At 37.4% G+C, this 18,277-nt stretch overlaps 1 protein-coding gene across 1 annotated transcript in view; it reads right to left on the bottom strand.

The window, feature by feature from the left end:
• The window catches only part of LOC104491601 (sodium/hydrogen exchanger 9-like), a gene marked incomplete at both ends in the record, with an annotated part of 98,530 nt that overhangs the window by 37,385 nt on the left and 42,868 nt on the right, over positions 1 to 18,277 (bottom strand). Inside the window, 2 exons of the mRNA XM_010134051.1 lie at positions 7,198 to 7,277; positions 12,346 to 12,394. Coding sequence (XP_010132353.1) covers positions 7,198 to 7,277; positions 12,346 to 12,394 — 129 coding nt within the window. The remainder of the gene's footprint in view (positions 1 to 7,197; positions 7,278 to 12,345; positions 12,395 to 18,277) is intronic.

Here is an 18,277-nt window from a genome sequence, read left to right as displayed (position 1 = left end):
GCATTCCTGGTAATAACCTTAATCATACTGAGTTCCTTTAGTCTCATAGCTTTTACAGGAATACCACTGTAATTTAACATGAATAACAGACCCTTACTAGGGAGGATTACCGATGTTTTTGCTTAGGTGATATTATGATTGTCAATCCTGTGACAATTGCCACTGTAAAAGAAGTGTCATTTATCAATGGTATTACATATGCAGCTTGTGCTGCATGCACGTCCAAGCATTCTGATACATGGTAAGCGACTGGAAAGGCAACAGTGAGGAACATTTAAAAACACTTTAACTGTTAAGCAAAATAGCTTTTTGCACATACAGGGCTATAAATGAAATAAAACCTTCTTTCAAGTCTATTATTAAGTTATGCTTGATTAAATCTATGTTATAAGCCTCTGGTACCCTTATATCGTACTTAGGCCTCCTGGGTGTTGTAAGTACGGTCAGCCAACAAACTGTGATTTCATGCTTGAGTGGACTAGAACAAGCCGAGGCTTCTGCTGCTTTGTACATTCAAACTACAGTATGCTTTAACAATGATGTGAGAAAGGGAGGAAAAAATAAAGCAAAAAAAATTGTTACATGGAATAATAATTGACACTTATCAGTAAAATCAGATGCTGAGATGGCTTGAACTATAATCTGTCGAGGTCAATAAACTATGAATCCATTTACTCCTCTAGGCTTTAGATCAACTCCTTCAAGTTCTGTATTTTGATTTGACAGGTGCTGTAACAGCCAGCTATGCGGGGAGAAGTAAGCAGGAGAACTGGAAGGTGTAGCAATTTTTCTGCTTGTATCTTTTGTCTATTGTGGGAATATTTGGCTCTTTGTCAATAGCTATTAATATAGCACCTCTTTGTAAAATATTCTTATAAGAGGAATCCTCTGTACTAAGTTCTGCCTTGGTAGAATATGTGCTGAATTTCTCTTATGCTAAATTGTGAATCTTGATGCTGTCTAGTTTTAACAAGTTATAGCTGTATATGGTGGCTCCATACAGCAGAAAATAACAGTAAGAGAAAAAAAACAAACCCAGTTCTGTAAGGTGGATTGCCTGACAGAAACTTTACCCGTTTCCTGCCCCTTCCCCTTTACTCCCCTGGCTCTGGTAATCCGTATGGCAGACACATTAACAGCCTCTGCTGACAGCCCTGCAAAAGCCAGATTTTTTAGGGCTCCAGAGGCTCCAGTTTAACTTCTGTAATTTTTTGCCAACTTCCTATCTTACTTGGGGGGCTGCCAAAGTTTTGACTTTTAAAATAAGCTTTGGAGTTGTTTGGTACTGGAAGGAGTAAAATGTTAAATTTCTTCTACAAATGATTTTATTTTTAAATTTTAGAACCCCTTGTGGGATAAAATTTGTAGTTTCTAACTACTGCAGATTTTAATTCATTTTAATATATATGAAATACATGAAAGAAAGTGACATAGCTGCATGAAGACCCATGCACGTGTCTCTATCTCTTCCTTTAAATGCAAAAGCACTGCATACTACTATGAAGGCTTTAAAGAAATCAAGAAATTTGATATAATGGCTTTGCTACCAGTGAAGAAAAACCTTTGGCCAAAAAAGAGTCCTCTTCCAGAATGACTTGGGTTTTGCATGATTTTATACCAGACATAAAATTAGACTATGAGAAAGAGTCTGATCTTTCTATTGTCTTCCCTTGTCAGTTCCTTTTTTCCTCTAACTTAGGGGATTTTTTTGTTCTTTTTTTTTTTTTCTGGTTTTGAACATGTAAATAGGCCTTTATGCAATGTACTGTATCTTGGTGTAAAGATGAAAAATCTAAATTATAAAATTTTCAAACTTTATCTCCTTTTTGTTATATTTTGTGGAACCAAAACTCCTGCAGCATCCTTCTCCCTTCAGAATTATGGAGGAGAAATGGTATGTTCAAGGATTTATATTTTGCAATAAAAATATCAAGAAACTATCACAAATAATCTTTACATATGTCTATATGCAATGGAAGCATTAAAATGATCATGTATTGTGAAAGAACCAGAGATTTTAATTTAATACTTTGCATTTAACTTTACATTCATACTTCTTACTTAACTCACGTTTAGTAATTTTTTTCATGTAAAAATACCTGGACATGGACAAGATTTTTAAAGAATTGACATGAGAGAAACTTTACAAATGAGAGTGAATTTCCTTGGGTATACAGAATGGATTTTTTTTGAAGTTTAAGAATTATTTATCCATGCTTCTCTCTGCGAATTGAGGACAAACTGAGGTCACTTCTTATTCTGATTAATCATTAGCCGTATTTATTTATTAGGTTAATTTGCAGCGTTTCAAGAATCTTGTGTCCTTGGAAAGGGTCAAGAAATAGCACCAGATCAGATATACTGATTACATGCATGGAAAAAAGGACAGTGAGTTTTTCCAGATCATGTGCTTGAAAACGTGTTGTTAGAATGAGTTTTGAACCAAGTTCAGGCAATAGTTGCTAACGATGAAATACCTTCTTATGACCCTGCGCAGCTCAAGTTTGCAATGTTTGAGAAAGCCTTATGATATAGTCAGCTGCTCTTGTGTCATGTTCCCGTTGGGATATTAACTATAAATTATTTAACAGGATTTGTGCTTTCCTTTCAGCTTTTATAATGATGTGCTTGTAACACCTGCAAAACTGATTCTTCTGCTCTGCTGGCATGTCTGTGCTATGACGCCTAACTTTCCTGCTAGCCCGTTCTGTGTTACTGTTTGCGTGGTACCTGAATTTGCTGACATTGCATTATCTGATGCCATTATACCTGTTTTATTCACATACAAAGCACAGGAGAAATAAAATGATAGGTGCCCTGGTAAGTCAAGGAGGATAAACTTTTGAAGTCTACAAATAAGCGATTCCTTTTGGCTGATTGATTTCAGGTAAGTATAAAGGACACAAACAACTTTTTTTTTTTAACTGAAAGGAATGCATCTGAATGACAGGCGACTGCAGTTCAGATAGAAACAATTTTAGAAGATTCTTTATGGAGAATTGCCTCACTCTGTCCCAGACTCCTGAATGTCAGTTCTTCAGATTAAAAAGAAATCTGTGAAGGATGATAAAGCTCTCCTCCTACTACTCTATTTGTGGCAGCGTGCATGTGAGCTGCTCGGAAAGCAAAGCTCTGTGCGGGTTACAGCTGCGTTTGTATTTGGTAGCTTGGAGCAGCATCCAGGATGCAGCAGGACTGTCACTGCAATGCTTAGAGTACCCCTGCTAGCCAGTCAGCAGCAGTCATCCTATCCCTCTTGCATGTCTGCAGGACACAGGCCACATTAGTGCTCTGGCCAAGTCGTTTAGTCTTGGCAGACCACATCACATGCAATCTCATCCTCACCTCACTGACAGAAAAAAAATTATTAGACTTGGCTCCAGGTGGGCCCAGGGCCTGTGTCTTGCAATTTAACTCTTATTAAATATTCAAAGAAACTTACCATGCCTTTGAAATCTTTGACCCTCTTCCTTCCCTTCTTGCTTTCTTCTATTGTAATCTTGCATACGTTTTCCTGTTACGCAGTGACTATTTTTTTCTCAATGCAAGTTTCAGTGACTGCTATTAAAGTACGTATCCTGCAACATAATGTAGGCTTCTCCTTATGAAGACAGTATTTATGGATAGAAACGTCTTAGCACATATGTTATGCTTTCTGTTTTTCATCTTCAGTTTCAGTTACTGTACTTTAGTGTTTTAGTGCAGCAATTCCTTCTCCTCTCAGTGTACAGCACGAGATGCCAAGAGAACAGTGTAGTCATCTTCCTGACTGATGCTACAGAACAGCTGGTGACATCAAAAATGCCCCCACATGAGGAAGCAAGAATTATATGAATACTGAGAGAGAGAGAGAAAAGCTTTAGTGTTCAAAAAGCCTTGTGTAAAGTGATGTTAAACCAGAAATGATTGCAGGAATTTAGTCTAAAGTAGCTGGAAAAACAGGTGAAGATTGTTTGCAGGACACTTTTATTATATTAATTTTACCTTCATTTTTAGTGGTTGTTGTAACTAGGAATACAGGCCTATGCAGAGGAGGAATTCTAACTCTAGTCAGGTTCACCATGTCTTGGGACTAGGCAGGCAAAAAAACAGTGGTATTTGCTGGAGTAAGCAAGTGAAGAGGTTTGGGACTAAGAAGAGTTAAAAGCAAATTGCTACAAGCTGGGAGCAAAGTTACAGGTTTGTTGTGGGATGCTATGGAATGGGACATCTTTGATCACCACTTGTCTGAGGTCTGCCCTTCTATGCACATTGGTTCTTGCCTTTGCAGGATGAAATTTCCACCTAAATATTAATCTCTTAGCTAAACTTAGCTACATGTGCCTTGAAAAAACACAAACAATGATATAAAGCCATGTATATAGTGCTGGATTATAGAACTTGTTTTTTTTTTCCATGATAAATTCTTTAAATGGTTTTGTGTATTCTCTCACTTTCCACTAGCCTGAAGTAGGATACTACAGCTTCAAATGCATCGTAAGCTCTAAAATCAAAGGAGTTAAATAAATTCACTGGAATTCTCCAACTGTCAGATACCAAGTATCCTATTTTGCATTTTCCTTGTTTAAATTACTGAGATGAAAATTCAAGAGGATACCTCAAAGAGCAGATCCTTTAAGTACTTAATTTTTATTATTCCAGTATTAGCATTTCTTAGCCTAGACTTTAGGGAATCGTAGGTTTTTCTTAGGTGTCAGTGCCTGATTCAAAGATTAAAGAAAAAAACTCTTATTGAACCCATCCAGCTCTGGATCAGGCTTCTGATGTTTCTTTCAGAATAAAAATAAAATTTGATTCTCAAACAGAATTTCAGGGTTTTTTTGTTTGTTTGGTTGGTTTTTTTTAATAGTTCTATCCTAGCATGGTGCGTTGCCATTGCCTCAGATCACTGAACTACTTGGAAATCATTTATAAGGACAGCAAGGAACAGCGCAACTTTTTGATTTCCTCCTGCTTGCTTTTCCCTTGTGAAATAAATAAGCATGAGATATATTATTTCCAGAAGAGCAGGTAGATTTGTGTTAATGCCTAAGAGCAAATGTCAAACGATAGAAATGTCAGAGTCTTGCATGCTTTCGAAGTATATAACCAGATAGATTATTATTTTGCTGTACCTTTTATCTGAAAACTTTGTTATAATCCCCTGTGCAATCTTGTATTGGGCACAAATACTGTGCTACATGACAATTTCTTATTCTAAATTTAGCAGCACAACTCTGTAACGTTAGGCAGAGAAAGGCAAACTAAAGTTTGGGTGCATAATTTCTGTCTCCCTGAAAAAAATGTCTTTCACAAATAGTCATATCAACGAAATGCTCCGAGCTGAGAGACACGGCATTAGTGGATTGAACTATTATTCTATGCATGTATATGGGCATATATTTTCAGAATTACTAAAATATAGAAGTGTTATTTGTAAAAAAAAATATTTTGGGATAATGGCAGGGCTATAATCTCTGAAAATCTGAGAGATTAACACTTAAGAATAAATTTGTTCTTTTAAAGAATATTTAAAAAAAAAATCACTTAAAATACCTTCTTGAAATGCAAAATACATGAAAAACAGACTTTCTAAAATAAAGTGTCAGACACCCGTATTAAAGATCTTTACCACACACATCACCTCTGAGAAGTGGTGCTTCTGGTGCCTTCTACACCCCTTTCATTCTGCTTATACTGTTGTCTGACTTTTTCATATTGATCTCTTTCCTTTCTGCCTCTGTCCCTTGTTTTCTAGATCTACCCTTGTCTCTTTCGTGTATTTTTTTTTATTCATGTCTTTTTTCTTCAGAGCAAATTTCATACACCAGCCTCACACCCCCGGCCCCTCCCTGCCCCATTCATCTGTTCCTCCTGACTTTTGGTTTCTAAAATTCACCACAGCCACAGGCTATTCCTTCTGAATAAGACATGGGACTGGGTGGTAATTAAAACCAGTTATGCTCATACTTGGCATTAACATTTAAACACTTTCCTCCCCTCTATACAGTGTTCACCTACTATTTCTAAGTATTCTCGAAGAATTCTCCCAGGGAAACATTTTAATGCTGAAGTACTTTTTGGCTCTTAAAACTGTTCTGGTAGATGAATTGGGGCAGTACATTAATTTTTAACCAAAAAGATGTTTTTTCCATAAAAAGCCTCTTTGAAGGGTAACTTCACTTGAACTCTCTGAGGAAGCTGTATTCCCAAAGAGTTATGTTTTATCATCAGCTGAAATATTTCATTTTGTTTTGCTGAAGCTGATATCAGAAAAACACATACGTAACCTGAGTGTTAATCTGAGTAGCGCAGGATAATAGACCCCTAGGTGTGCTACTGAATAATGGCAACTGCAACTACTAGTGGAGCTTTGCCTGTTCAGCTCCTGGGCCAGTATGCATGGAAATTAGGAGATGGGCTTCTCTTTTATTCGTCATCTTGTCTTTGGTAAAGACTTAGGCACGATTACTGTGGGGTCTCACTGCTAACTATGCAAAGGCTTTGCAGAGTCAGTTTAAAATGACAATAGATTTAGAATGGCAGCTTTTGCATTTCTGCACAGGCGTTAGTGGCAACACGAGTCTCAAAGAGTCTGTGTTGTACCTTAGCTTTGGGAGGATGTTCTTTTTGAGAATATTCTTTTAAAGATCACTTAAAATAATTTCTTGACATGCAACAGATATGGAAACCAGACTTTCTAGAATAAAGCACGAGACACCTGTATTCAAGATCTCTACCATATCTGCCTCTGTAGGAATGCAAACAGAAGCAAAAAGGCTCAGGAATGCTGGGAACAGGAAGTACGAGCTCCGGGAAGTATGAGCTCCAGCTACATCTTCACACTGGGCTGCTGCAGTCTCCAACCTCTTGGTTTCCCAAAGACAGACTTTACACCCTACCTGATTAATAATTGGATTAGTTTTATCCTGGAATTTAAAAATGTTAATTCATTTAAACCTATTGTCTATATACCGCTGTAGGGCAGAGCTTCTTAGTTTGTTCTCGCTCCCCATAGCCTCAATCAGGCATGTACTACCACTGCACTGCCCAGCTCCTTCTGTTTCTTTGAACTTTCAAAATGTCTTCTCCTTACTAAACACATTAAAATAAACTATGCATTTTTTTAACAGTATAATAATTTTTTGATTCTTAAATATTATGAAGGTGCCATTTGTAATGCAGCTACCGTCTGTGGCTTATAACAGAAAAGGATACTTATGGTCAAAGCCATACCACATTCTGAACAGCCATGCACTCTCAGCTTTGGTCATATTTTTATCGAAGTCAGATGCACTCTGCAAAATAAACATATGAATAAAGCAAAAAGTATTTTAATGACATAATTAAACACAGAGTTCCAATATTAAAAATACATGTCAAACCAAATTACAATTAACTGCAGTTTTTTTAATTTAAAAAGCTTCTTTGGCGCACAAATGTCATCTTTGAATCAGTTCAGGGGCAAATTTGCTCATATAGCACATTTTTCATTGCTATATACTCATCGGAAGACGGCAGCATTTACTTTTATTGACTCCAATTTTATTAAGCAGCTGAGAAGCACTTTATTCTGAGATCAATAAAGTATTTCAATTTAATTGCCATTGTGACATTACTTCAGTTTACTCCTACAAGATCAGATGCTATTTCTGTATGTCTTCAAAATGTCACCCCCAAAGGGATCATGATATTCTGATAATTATGACACTACTTTCCTGTCCTTCTTTCCAAGGGGAGAGCAACATGACTTGAGTCAACAAGACTCAAAATGCTGCTTTCCGTTCTGCAAGCTAATCCTGTGGTGTGCTGCAGAGGCAGATAGATCGACTCTCCTTTTACTCAGGTTCATAATTTGAAAGAACACATCAGAAACAGTCACCTGTACAAAGACAGCTAGGTTGGTTGGTTGTACTCTGGGCAGTACATCAGTACTAGTGGAAGAATTACTGTCGGGTTGGAATTAGGACTGGGATTGCCAGTTCTCTAAGGATACTTCATTATTGTCTTTTTTGTGTTTTGCTGCAAGTTAGGTATTTTAAAATGGGAATAGTTTTCTTTTTGCAATTGAAAGCCAATTTATTGAATAAATTTTATGTTTTAATCTAATAATATATTAAAAATGTAATTTCCTATATACATTAACATACATGTAAATTGGCTGCTGATAATAATAATATCAGTGGCCTGATCCTCAAAACTGTAAGCTCTAGTTCCAAGCCAACCTGTACATAGGAACTTGTACACTGATTTCACTGGGCTTTGAGTAAGGTTACATGGAGACAGAAACCATATTGTAGCTGTTATGATTTTGATAATATCAAAGGTGGTCACACTGGACTTACAAATGCACCAAATAGGCCAAATATTATTCTTGGGATCTGTTTCCTTTTTACTACATTGAGTAATTTAGCAACTGCCCCTAGCTGGGGAAGCTTCAGGGGGGAAGATGATGATACTAATCCCTAATCAAGCAACAAAACACTCTTTTAAGCCCTTAATGTCTAACAGTGCATTTTGGCGAGGTAGATACAGATTGGGAAAATGTTTGAAATATTTAAGCAGGAAGTATGATGGCAGGTAAGGTCTATGTTAGATCAGAACAACAACACCGAAAGAAAGAGGGTGAAGGACTAGGGTGGACAGGGTTAGACAGGAGAAAGAGAAGGGTAGGCATGGAAATAGACTTATTGTGTAGTGGGCTACAGCAAGCAGCCAATGAGTGCAGTGCAGAGGAAGGCTAGTTAAAAGCACAGGGAGCTCTGTAAATGGCCTGTATGTCCTTGATTTGACTACTAATGTTTCCCGAAGCCATAGTGCTGTTGGTTAATTTCTCTTCCCGAACTCACCGTATATCTAGTACATCTTCCTTTAGTGTGAAGATTCTTCATATGGGAACATGAATTATTCCTGTTAAAAACAGTAGACAAAAAAAGTCTACACATCTCGGAGTACAATTCTCTAAGTATTTGCTGGTCCTGACCTGGACCTGCTTTTATTTCTTGCACTAATGTTTATTGCTGCTTTGCTCTACACCTGCCCTGGTGACCAGTAATCTCTGGCTCATTTGAGCTCTGTGAGTTTGACACATGTTGCACTTTCTTTCTATATGAAATGAATCTGTGCTGCTATATCAGCCTTTGTGTCAGTGGGAATCTGAATGGTTATCTGTAGTGCAGCTCCTGCATAAACAGTACTGTCAAGGGATGTTGGCATGAATGCTTCTTGGGCATTCACACCATCTGCGAATTTGGCGTGTCCAATAGCAGATACTTGATCTTAAGAAGGAACTTTTCACTTTCCATACAGTTCAGAGAGGTAGAAGCAGGGGACGATAGTCCATCACCTCTTCCGGACAATTTTCTCTCTTGGAAGTGAAAGCGCCAATGTTGCTCATCTCTGCCGTGGGAATTACCCGTATGGAGATTATTCTCCTTAGTTACTTGCAGTAAATTCACCAACCAGCTGGCAGATGGAACTTGTTAGGAAAGTATAAATAATTTCCTTAATATACTAACAAAGATATAGGGTTCATTAAATAAACTGTGAGCATTAGTTTGACAGAGATGATACTGATAGGTGTTTTGCAGGCTATTTAGTTTTCTCCTGATATCTATACTACATCTACCAAATTTTTCCAAAATTCTTGGAGAAAATACATCCCTACACTGTCTTGATAGAGATTAACAGAGCAGAATTTCTGAGCTACCTAAACCATCTGAATAAAATGTGTTACTGACTGTCTTTGTTTATGGAAAATTTGTTAAAAAGCCCTTACCGCTGTAAGAGCTTTTCCCTTTCTATAATAGACCAGCTTTGTAACTCTGCATAGTGATTGTGTATCTTGCATTCTGCTTAGCAGTTAGCTTTCATTTACTCTAAATGTATGTGATATGCAGCAAATTTTTTTTTTTTTAGATATTATATTGTATATTATTTTCTATACAATAATGTATATTACGCTTGTATATATTATAGTATGTATTATGTAATAAAGTTCTTTCAGAACTGAGTCATAACTGTCCATCAATGAATAAATGGATATGACTATGAGGATATTATTTCATCTGTTTATGCTTATGTTGTGATAACGATTTAATTATACACACATTTAAGGAAAGGTAAGGCAAAAATGACACAAAGAAACTGAGAGATGTGTCTGATGGATGAGGTCATGGTATGGTGATGTCCAGATGCTAATTAGACTTTAAAAGGCTCTACCTTTGCTAGGCAAGGCGTCCTGGGTTCCAGGTCTTACAGCCTGAATGCCGCTAGCTGACTGCCAGAATTACTAGTTGATCTAGTCCAGAATAGAGCACAATCAGAAGTCCAGAAATGACTGTATACATGGAAGTCTTGACTAAATTAACTGAGTTCCTTCAGAGAAGAGAAAATTGAATTTGTGGGGAAGGGAAGGAACGGAGGGAGATCAAGATGAAGATGTAGGAAAGAAAAAGTGTTATGGAGTCATAGAGCTGCTATTGCCTCTGACATAATATGTATGAGGTGGAAAGTGTTTAAGGAAAGTGTTTTTCTGGAAAGTGTTTAAGCAAAGTGGAAAGTGTTTTTCTGCCTCTGAAGAAATCCAGGTCTGGTTACAGCTACGGACTGAGAGGTTCCCACAGCGAGATACCCTGTGTCTTGGCAGTTACAGTGGTCACAGAGGAGAGATTCATATCCTTGCAGCAGACCGTACAACTTCCCCCTTCTGGCTGAGTACTCTGGGTGAGAAGGGAAGAGCCTAGAGGCTCCTTTTCCACTGATTTTGGTGTCTTTTAAACATCTTATTCTTGAGAGGATATTGAATTCTTATTTCTGGTACAATTCCCCCCAAAACTCCAATTAACAGTTTGGAGTATCGGCATATGGTTTAAAGTTCATCTGGGTGAGAGTTTTAACTGTCAGTGCGAGATACTGGCACTGGATTTGTTATTTGCCGTGGGATACATGCAAGAAAAACAATCACTTTCACTGTGAAGACACACTAACACAGGAAGAAAATGAAAAGCAAGTAAACTAAATAAAAACATCGTATTAGAAATAAAGGGAAAGAAAAAAGACAACAAAGGGGAAGAACAGCAATGAGAGAGAGATGAGATGAAGGAGAAAATAAAAAGAAATTACCTGACATAAATTGAATAACTCTGTTAGGCACTGAGTTAAAACAAAGAGGGCCATGGAGAATGCAGCAAAAGTCAGTAAGTAAAAGACTGAGCTGTCAAATACAAAAAAATCAGACAAATGAAAATAGAATAGCCAGAGAGCAAAACTACCTTCCAAGGTAAAATTTACTATTATAAGGAATGCTGACTTGGACATGATAGGGCGTGAAAGGTGTTACATTTATTTACACATTCTGTGCTGTTTTGTCAACAGAGATAGGTGTTAGTTTGCAGGGCACAGTTAGGACACTATGTGTTATTGTTATTTGTAAACATGATTAATTTTTAGTAAAAGGAGGAAATTAGATGCCTGTTGACTTCAGAAGAAATCATTTTTTCACAAAACAAGCATTCAGTCTATTTTACATTGTGTTCACCAATCTCTGATCATTGATAATTCATGAGTGGTGCAATGTAGAAAATTCCTGAAGCAATGTATCTTTAATATCTAATCAAGAACAGATTAAGATTAAAGTTCTGTGTTGTGGCCTTGGTCAGAATTTGGACAGGAACATTGCAGGAATTCCTACCAAGATGCTTAGGAAAGTCATATTAGTGATTATTCCCTACAGACTCAGAATAAATCAGTATCTTGGCATGGTGCAATGGGCACTTATTTGCTTTTGCTTTGGAAACTTGTCAGCTGTAGCACTGCTTCTCCCAAGTTGCTCTGGTGCACCACTTACCATGCTGAAGCACATGTTATGTCTTTGTGTATTGACTCTAGAGCTTTCCACTGTTCTCGCAGGCAGTGCTGTATTTGAAAAATATTTTCAGAAACCTGACCTACGAGAATTGAACATTGCACATCCTTTTTTATTCTGGGAGATTAAACATTGTTCTGAGATGTCTCGTTTTCATAAATGCAATATTTGGAAGGTGATAAATACTTGAATTTACCAAGGCAATACTTCTATTATTTTGTTTATTAGACCTCTCAGGCTATCTTTGCATTTGTTTATAGTTTTCTTCAAAACTCTATAACATTTTTAGTTACAAAATTCTCATGAGCTCATGCACATTGAAGAAAAGATGTATCTCCTCTCTTTGTTCCTTGTACGATAAAGATACTTTGCAGCTCCTTTTTATTTTCCAACCTCCCTGTTTTAAACGTTGTCAGCTATAACACTGTTTTTTACGAACTTGATCTACCAACAATTGAACAGTTTTTAATTCAGCATATATGTCTAAAATCCTGACATACCTGGCTTGCAGCTTCTGCCTTCAGATCTTCATCTGGATCTACGCCAACTCTGTTAAAGAAACCCAAAACCAAAGACATATGGTAACGATCTGATGTATGATAGAAAGCTTTGAGGGTAGACATGTTTCTCTTGTGCCACACATTTCCTACTAGCTGAGAAATGCGAAGAGCTTGCAAAATATTAAGATCAGTTTTTAAATCAAGTAAGTTCTCAAGTTTTTAGGAAAAAAGTTTTTAGGAAACTTGAGATTCTTTTTAACTGCCACTCATAACAGCTGAGGTTAGGTCTTTACACTGGCTCTGATCCACATCTGGGGAGAGGCAATCAAGGCATTAACCTGTGCTATAAAATCCTTAAGGACTGACAGAAGAGAGGTGTTGAGGAGGAACTGGAGTCAGTGGGGTATGTAGAGGATAGGACCACAGGACTCCGGTGTTTCTTGACTGTGCTGTATTATGGATAGCTTGTAGCATTTGAAAATGGCTTTACTTGGTGCACAAGGCATGGGGAAGCAAACCAGAGGGGAAAGGAGTTTGCAGTTGTTGACATGCAAAATCTGAGAATCTGGATGGCATTTGATGAATATGGGAAAAAAAAATTGGCTGTTAAAGGTGATGTGGTGGAAGAATTTGCATATTTTGAATATGGGTGATACTCAGAGCTGAGGAGAAATGCCACTGAGAAATGTTATGAATTGAATGACAGAGGCTTGTGCTGATGTTCACACTAAGAAAGGAAGGAGAGCAGTGAGGGATGATAAACAACAAACTTTCTTATCACTGGAATCTAAAGCCCGTGACTAAGATGACCAATAGCCCTGGAATGCCTCACAAGCTCCCACACAGATTCAGGTATACCGAGCTAATGCAGAATTTAGTGATGCAGAGAAAATGTACTTTTTCAGTGGATGTTCATTTAAGGCCACTTTATGTTTAACTGACAGTCTTCCGTCTTGAGTGTATTTTTGCTTTTGATATTAATTAATCAAAATAGATTTTAAAATAATATTTATTATTAACAGCCACAAATCTCTCCTGTAAATATTATGCATATGCTCTTACTCAGCCAGAGACAATGACAGAAACTACATGCAACACAGAAGCTTTTTATATGTAAATACTGAATGGAAGAGAAAAAATACTTTTTTTCTGTCATAGCTCTTGATCTTCAACAAATCTGAGTCCTTCAGACAGAAATATTTCTATCTTTTTAGTAAAAATAATGATCCTGGTGCTGACTCAACAAGGAGACAAAATGAATTGTTGTTCCATTTCCTTTTTTTATCCTGTTTTTTTAATTGCTAGAAAAAGCTTCTGATATGTTAGTGAACGTTTTCATTAGTTTGGAGTAAATCAAGTTAGGTATCTTCCATTTCATTGAAATGGAAAAATTTCCTTGGGAAAAGAAACATTACACAGAGGTTTAACCATCTGCCTGACGCTGGATTTGTTGATGTCATGTACAGGACAGTGGCGTCTGGGGCCTTATTTGTGCTTGGCACTGTAAACCCTAGTGGCATGAGACAGCCCTGCACTGTGCAGGGTACAGTGTTAAGTACAGTGGGATGTGAAGCTGAAACAATGGCACAAATGCAGGTGTGATGCTCCCAAGCTCATAAACCAAGTCAGAATCAGAAAGATAATCCGTGTCTCCTAAACGCAATTACATGTCCCGTTTATTAGACTATGCTTATTCACGGGATGTGTTCACCAACAGCACTACTCGGCTAATACAGACAAACGCCAGAGGTACTACAGTTAAGGGTGTGCGCAGTTCTGAAAATTAAAAAATTCAAGCATTTATGCATGATAGGTGCAGCCAAAAGGCAAGGCTACAGCACAAACTTCCCCCCATTTTATTCTCCATAATGAACTTGACTTGTCCTCAAAGAATCAGTCTCCTGGGACAGAGGTAATTTAGCTTTCATGCAGTTCTGAACTTACTGGAGTTGAGAAACTGCTGGTTCTGACTGATTGTGTGTGCTGGAGTTGTGACATGTTCGTTATATGATGAAATAAGATGACACCTGGGACTAAAAGGACTGTATTTGCAAATGTGAAAAAGGGCAGGCAATGGGCCAATAGGAACCAGTGTTTCTGGCTGCGATACCATTTTGGTGTCAGTGATGTAACTACCAGCTAAACACAATGACGACCTGAATCCACTGGCTAAAAAGAAAAAAATCTGGATTTACAGTTTTGCAAAATTTGTGGTAAGCTTAAGCTTTTCTGCACGTATAATTTCTAATCTTCATAGTTCCAGAGGTAGCTAGATGTTTTGCCATGTTTATTCTGCAGACAACAGGTTTCTGCATATGAAGACACTCACATGAAATCTTAACAGGAGTATTACAATTAAAGCCAGAAAAAAACAGCAATAAATATCTAATGATTCTGTCTTAGATTTTTCACATATGAAAAAAGAAAAGGCTTCTATGCCATATCAATGCCAGAGAGCCACAGCTAATGCTTTCCTTTGGACTGGTCTCCACTCTCCTTTAAAACACAGCGTCAGAGGCCATCACTGTTTTTCTCATAGAATAGTTTCTCACTACTGGAAATCATTGTGGGTAGCACAATCTTACCTACTGATATAAAGTTCCTTGGGAAAAGGACCGTATCACTGCATTCTATGGGACAGTTTTTTAATGCGTTAGAATAGCAACACATTTTTGTAATAATTTGAACATTAGTAATTTTATTTAGTATGCACTAAGCAGACTCAGTTCAGTCATTTCTGAAACTGAGGCTAATTATTTCATATCCAAACATAGGCTTTGGAGCCTAACATCAGGCACCTAGCATTGAAAATCCCGGGACAACGGTCTGCTATAATTAACTCTGATACACTTGACGTGAACTCGAATGCTATTATTTTTTAAACTGTAAGTGTTGAAAAAACTAAGTGTAACAAATTATATGAGACAGTCAATACAACTAACATTAAGCACAGATATGCACTTCAAGTTTACATCCTTGACTTTCTCAAAGTCAATGCTGTAGGATAAAATCTCTGCTTTCTACAGTGAAGTCACAGAAAAATATATAGGCTCAGGTCTTCATGGGCATCTAGGCATGTAGAGCAGAACTTTTCCTGTCTATACTTACAAGCGTGATTCTCAGCCCTCCCTCACTTGAGGTGCCAAGAATTCTGCAAATACAGGTATTTCTCTGAAACCTGAATTCTAATGACTGAAATTCTACTTCTGGGCCTGTATAGGATCTATATATTTGCCGAATGGAACCTGGTTCATGCCAGCTGAATCTTGCTTACGGCCCCACCTAGTCCAGTTTGCATCTATACTCACACTGTGAGTGAGTGCTTCAGATGAAGCAGCCAGGACTGCTTTTATTTGAAAACATGTCCTGAGGTCATGTAGTTGATTCCATTCTGTTTTACTTAATGACTGATCAATTTGAGTGTCTCGCAAAGAACTGGGAAGCCTGGTTTCATCAATCACCTCAAACTAAGGTGATTCCTCACCTTAGCTCTCAGAAGTGCCATAGACACTGGTCAGAGAATGATGTGTGGTGGCACTAGCCGCTGTCCTGCTGATATTGTCCTGTTGTACCAAACATCTTTCGACTTCAAGCACCAATGAAACTTCAAGAAACAGACATTTACTTGTGTATTATTTAGTGCAGCTAATGATTAAATGAATGAAATATCAGGCTTGGGAAAGCTTACAAGAGAAATGTCTTCTAATGTGTGAGTAGCAATCTTCCTTGATCTAAGTGTGTGATGGTTAGTGTGTACCTGATAGAACATGGTATGACAAAGCTGTCAGGCAAGGGTCAAAATTAGTCCTGTCTACTCTGATTCCTTTTCTAGATCAGTGGGGAGACAACAGCAATTCAGGACGTGAAAAGGCTGGCATCTTTTTCTGCTTCCAGCCTCATACTATAAAATGGGGTTAATAATACCTACTCCACCCCATTGCTCACCTGTTTTGTGTGTTTAGCTTCTAAGTACAAATCCTCATTAGATTTGTACAAAATCTAACTTAGAGTTATGATGTTATTTAGAGCCTTAGGAGTGCTGCTGTAAAATAATTAATAATGATACAGGCTTCTTTGTCAAAGGTTTTACTGGGAGATCTCACCTCAGTGCAATTGCCTCAGCCTTCCACTGGTTGTCTCACTGTAACTAAATCAGTCTTTAAGCCTCAGCTTATAGCTCCAAAACTGCATATACCAGGAAAAGGGTTTTGACTATGTGATTTACAACCTAATTTTCAAAGATGGCCATTTGCAACAGGAATCTTGAATATTTTGCATGAATAAATCTGAAGCTCGTAGCTATCCATCATCAGCATATTGTATTCAGTACAGAATTATTATCTGTAATGACTATAAACATGAGCAAAATCCAAAAAAGATTGTTTCACCATGCCTAATAAATCATTACCATTGAAAATAAAAACCTTCAGGATAAATAGTGATTGCTCAGGACATTTTCTTGTCCATGGGCCATTAAGTGTGATGTGTATTCCTAACAAACTGACACCTAAAATCTGCTTTTGCTTCTACAGTGCTGCTGTATATTGCTATTGCTGTGGAGTGATGTTGTCAAAAACATCTGCTGTTTTTATAGTACAATACTTTGATTGACATAAACCCCATGCAGAATTATGTCATGAGTACAGATCAAGCTGATTTTGTTAATAAATGAAAACACTTTAAGGCAAGAATAATCACTTGTGTCTCACAGCAGAAAGAACAAATCAGTCTAATTTCATGCTAAGAAGGATTAAAATAAATTATCAGGCAAATGATTCTTCCTAAATGGTTATGACAGCTGTTTGTCATGTGGCTAGTGCTTACTTTCTTATATATACAACACACTGATATAGAACAGAGAATATGATTTTAAACCTCTAGGATCATGTGAATAAGAGAAAGTGTGCCATAATGTGACTTTTGACTTGTGATTTCATAACATGGTAACATAATTTTTTTGGGAAATGTTACGGCAAACCATTAGTCATACAGTCAAAGTCTACGGACCATTTTTGGTGGGCATATGGAGAACTACTTGGTTGCAGAGTTGGAAATTAAATTAAATTAGTATGATAACTGTACAAGTGCCTTCCAAGTAAAGAAAGGCTGTGATGTATGAAGGTAATGCCTAAATGCAAATAGGAGATAAGGTTGAGAAGGAACTGTAGTGCTCTACAAGAGATCCACAAGTTATAGTCTCTAAATGCGAACTTAAGTATCAAAAAGATTGTGAAATTGTGGATAATGTCACTGCATAAAATTTCACTAATCCCTTCCCTACAGCTGTGCAGCTGTGTGAAGTAAAATGCTAAAATTTAAAAATAGAGGGTGACTTACATTTACATCATGCATTTATGCAGATGAGTGATGGACTGGATCATTAGATACCTGGTATCTGATCCTCTATTCTGTTATTCCTATTTTATCTTGATATCAGGGGGGCAGAGCTAAAATAGTTTGGTCACTTTGAGGTGACAAGGTACATCTCTATGGCAGAACACAATACCGGATGTCTTACAATCACGACAGCACGGCATTCCAGCTCATGAGCTCTGAGCAGTGGTGATTTACAACCCTATAATGCCTCTAACACATGCAGCAGATTATGAATGTCATCGTGCTATGTGTATATACCTGCAACGAGGTATCACACCTCTTGCTTAAAAATATCAATCAAAGTTGACTAAAATGAGCATCATTTAACTTCCGCTGAGTTTTTAGAAACCATCATTTGTAGTAGTAACAGTGCATGTGAGTAAAATTGGAATAAAATCAGTGTGAAGAGTGGCAGCAACCAAAATAATGCAGAGATTTGTGTGGTGACATCTTGTTTTCAGATTTAAGGAGAGATCATTGCAGTAGATTCTCAGTCTAGAATAAGAGGTGTTACATAATTCGTGACATTATGACATACAGGCCTGTTACACCAAAG

The sequence above is a fragment of the Buceros rhinoceros genome, unplaced genomic scaffold (genome assembly GCF_000710305.1).
Source record: "Buceros rhinoceros silvestris isolate BGI_N320 unplaced genomic scaffold, ASM71030v1 scaffold4844, whole genome shotgun sequence".
NCBI lineage: Eukaryota > Metazoa > Chordata > Aves > Bucerotiformes > Bucerotidae > Buceros > Buceros rhinoceros.
The sequence above is the reverse complement of the archived record's forward strand: the minus strand, read 5'-3'. Positions and strand labels throughout refer to the sequence as shown.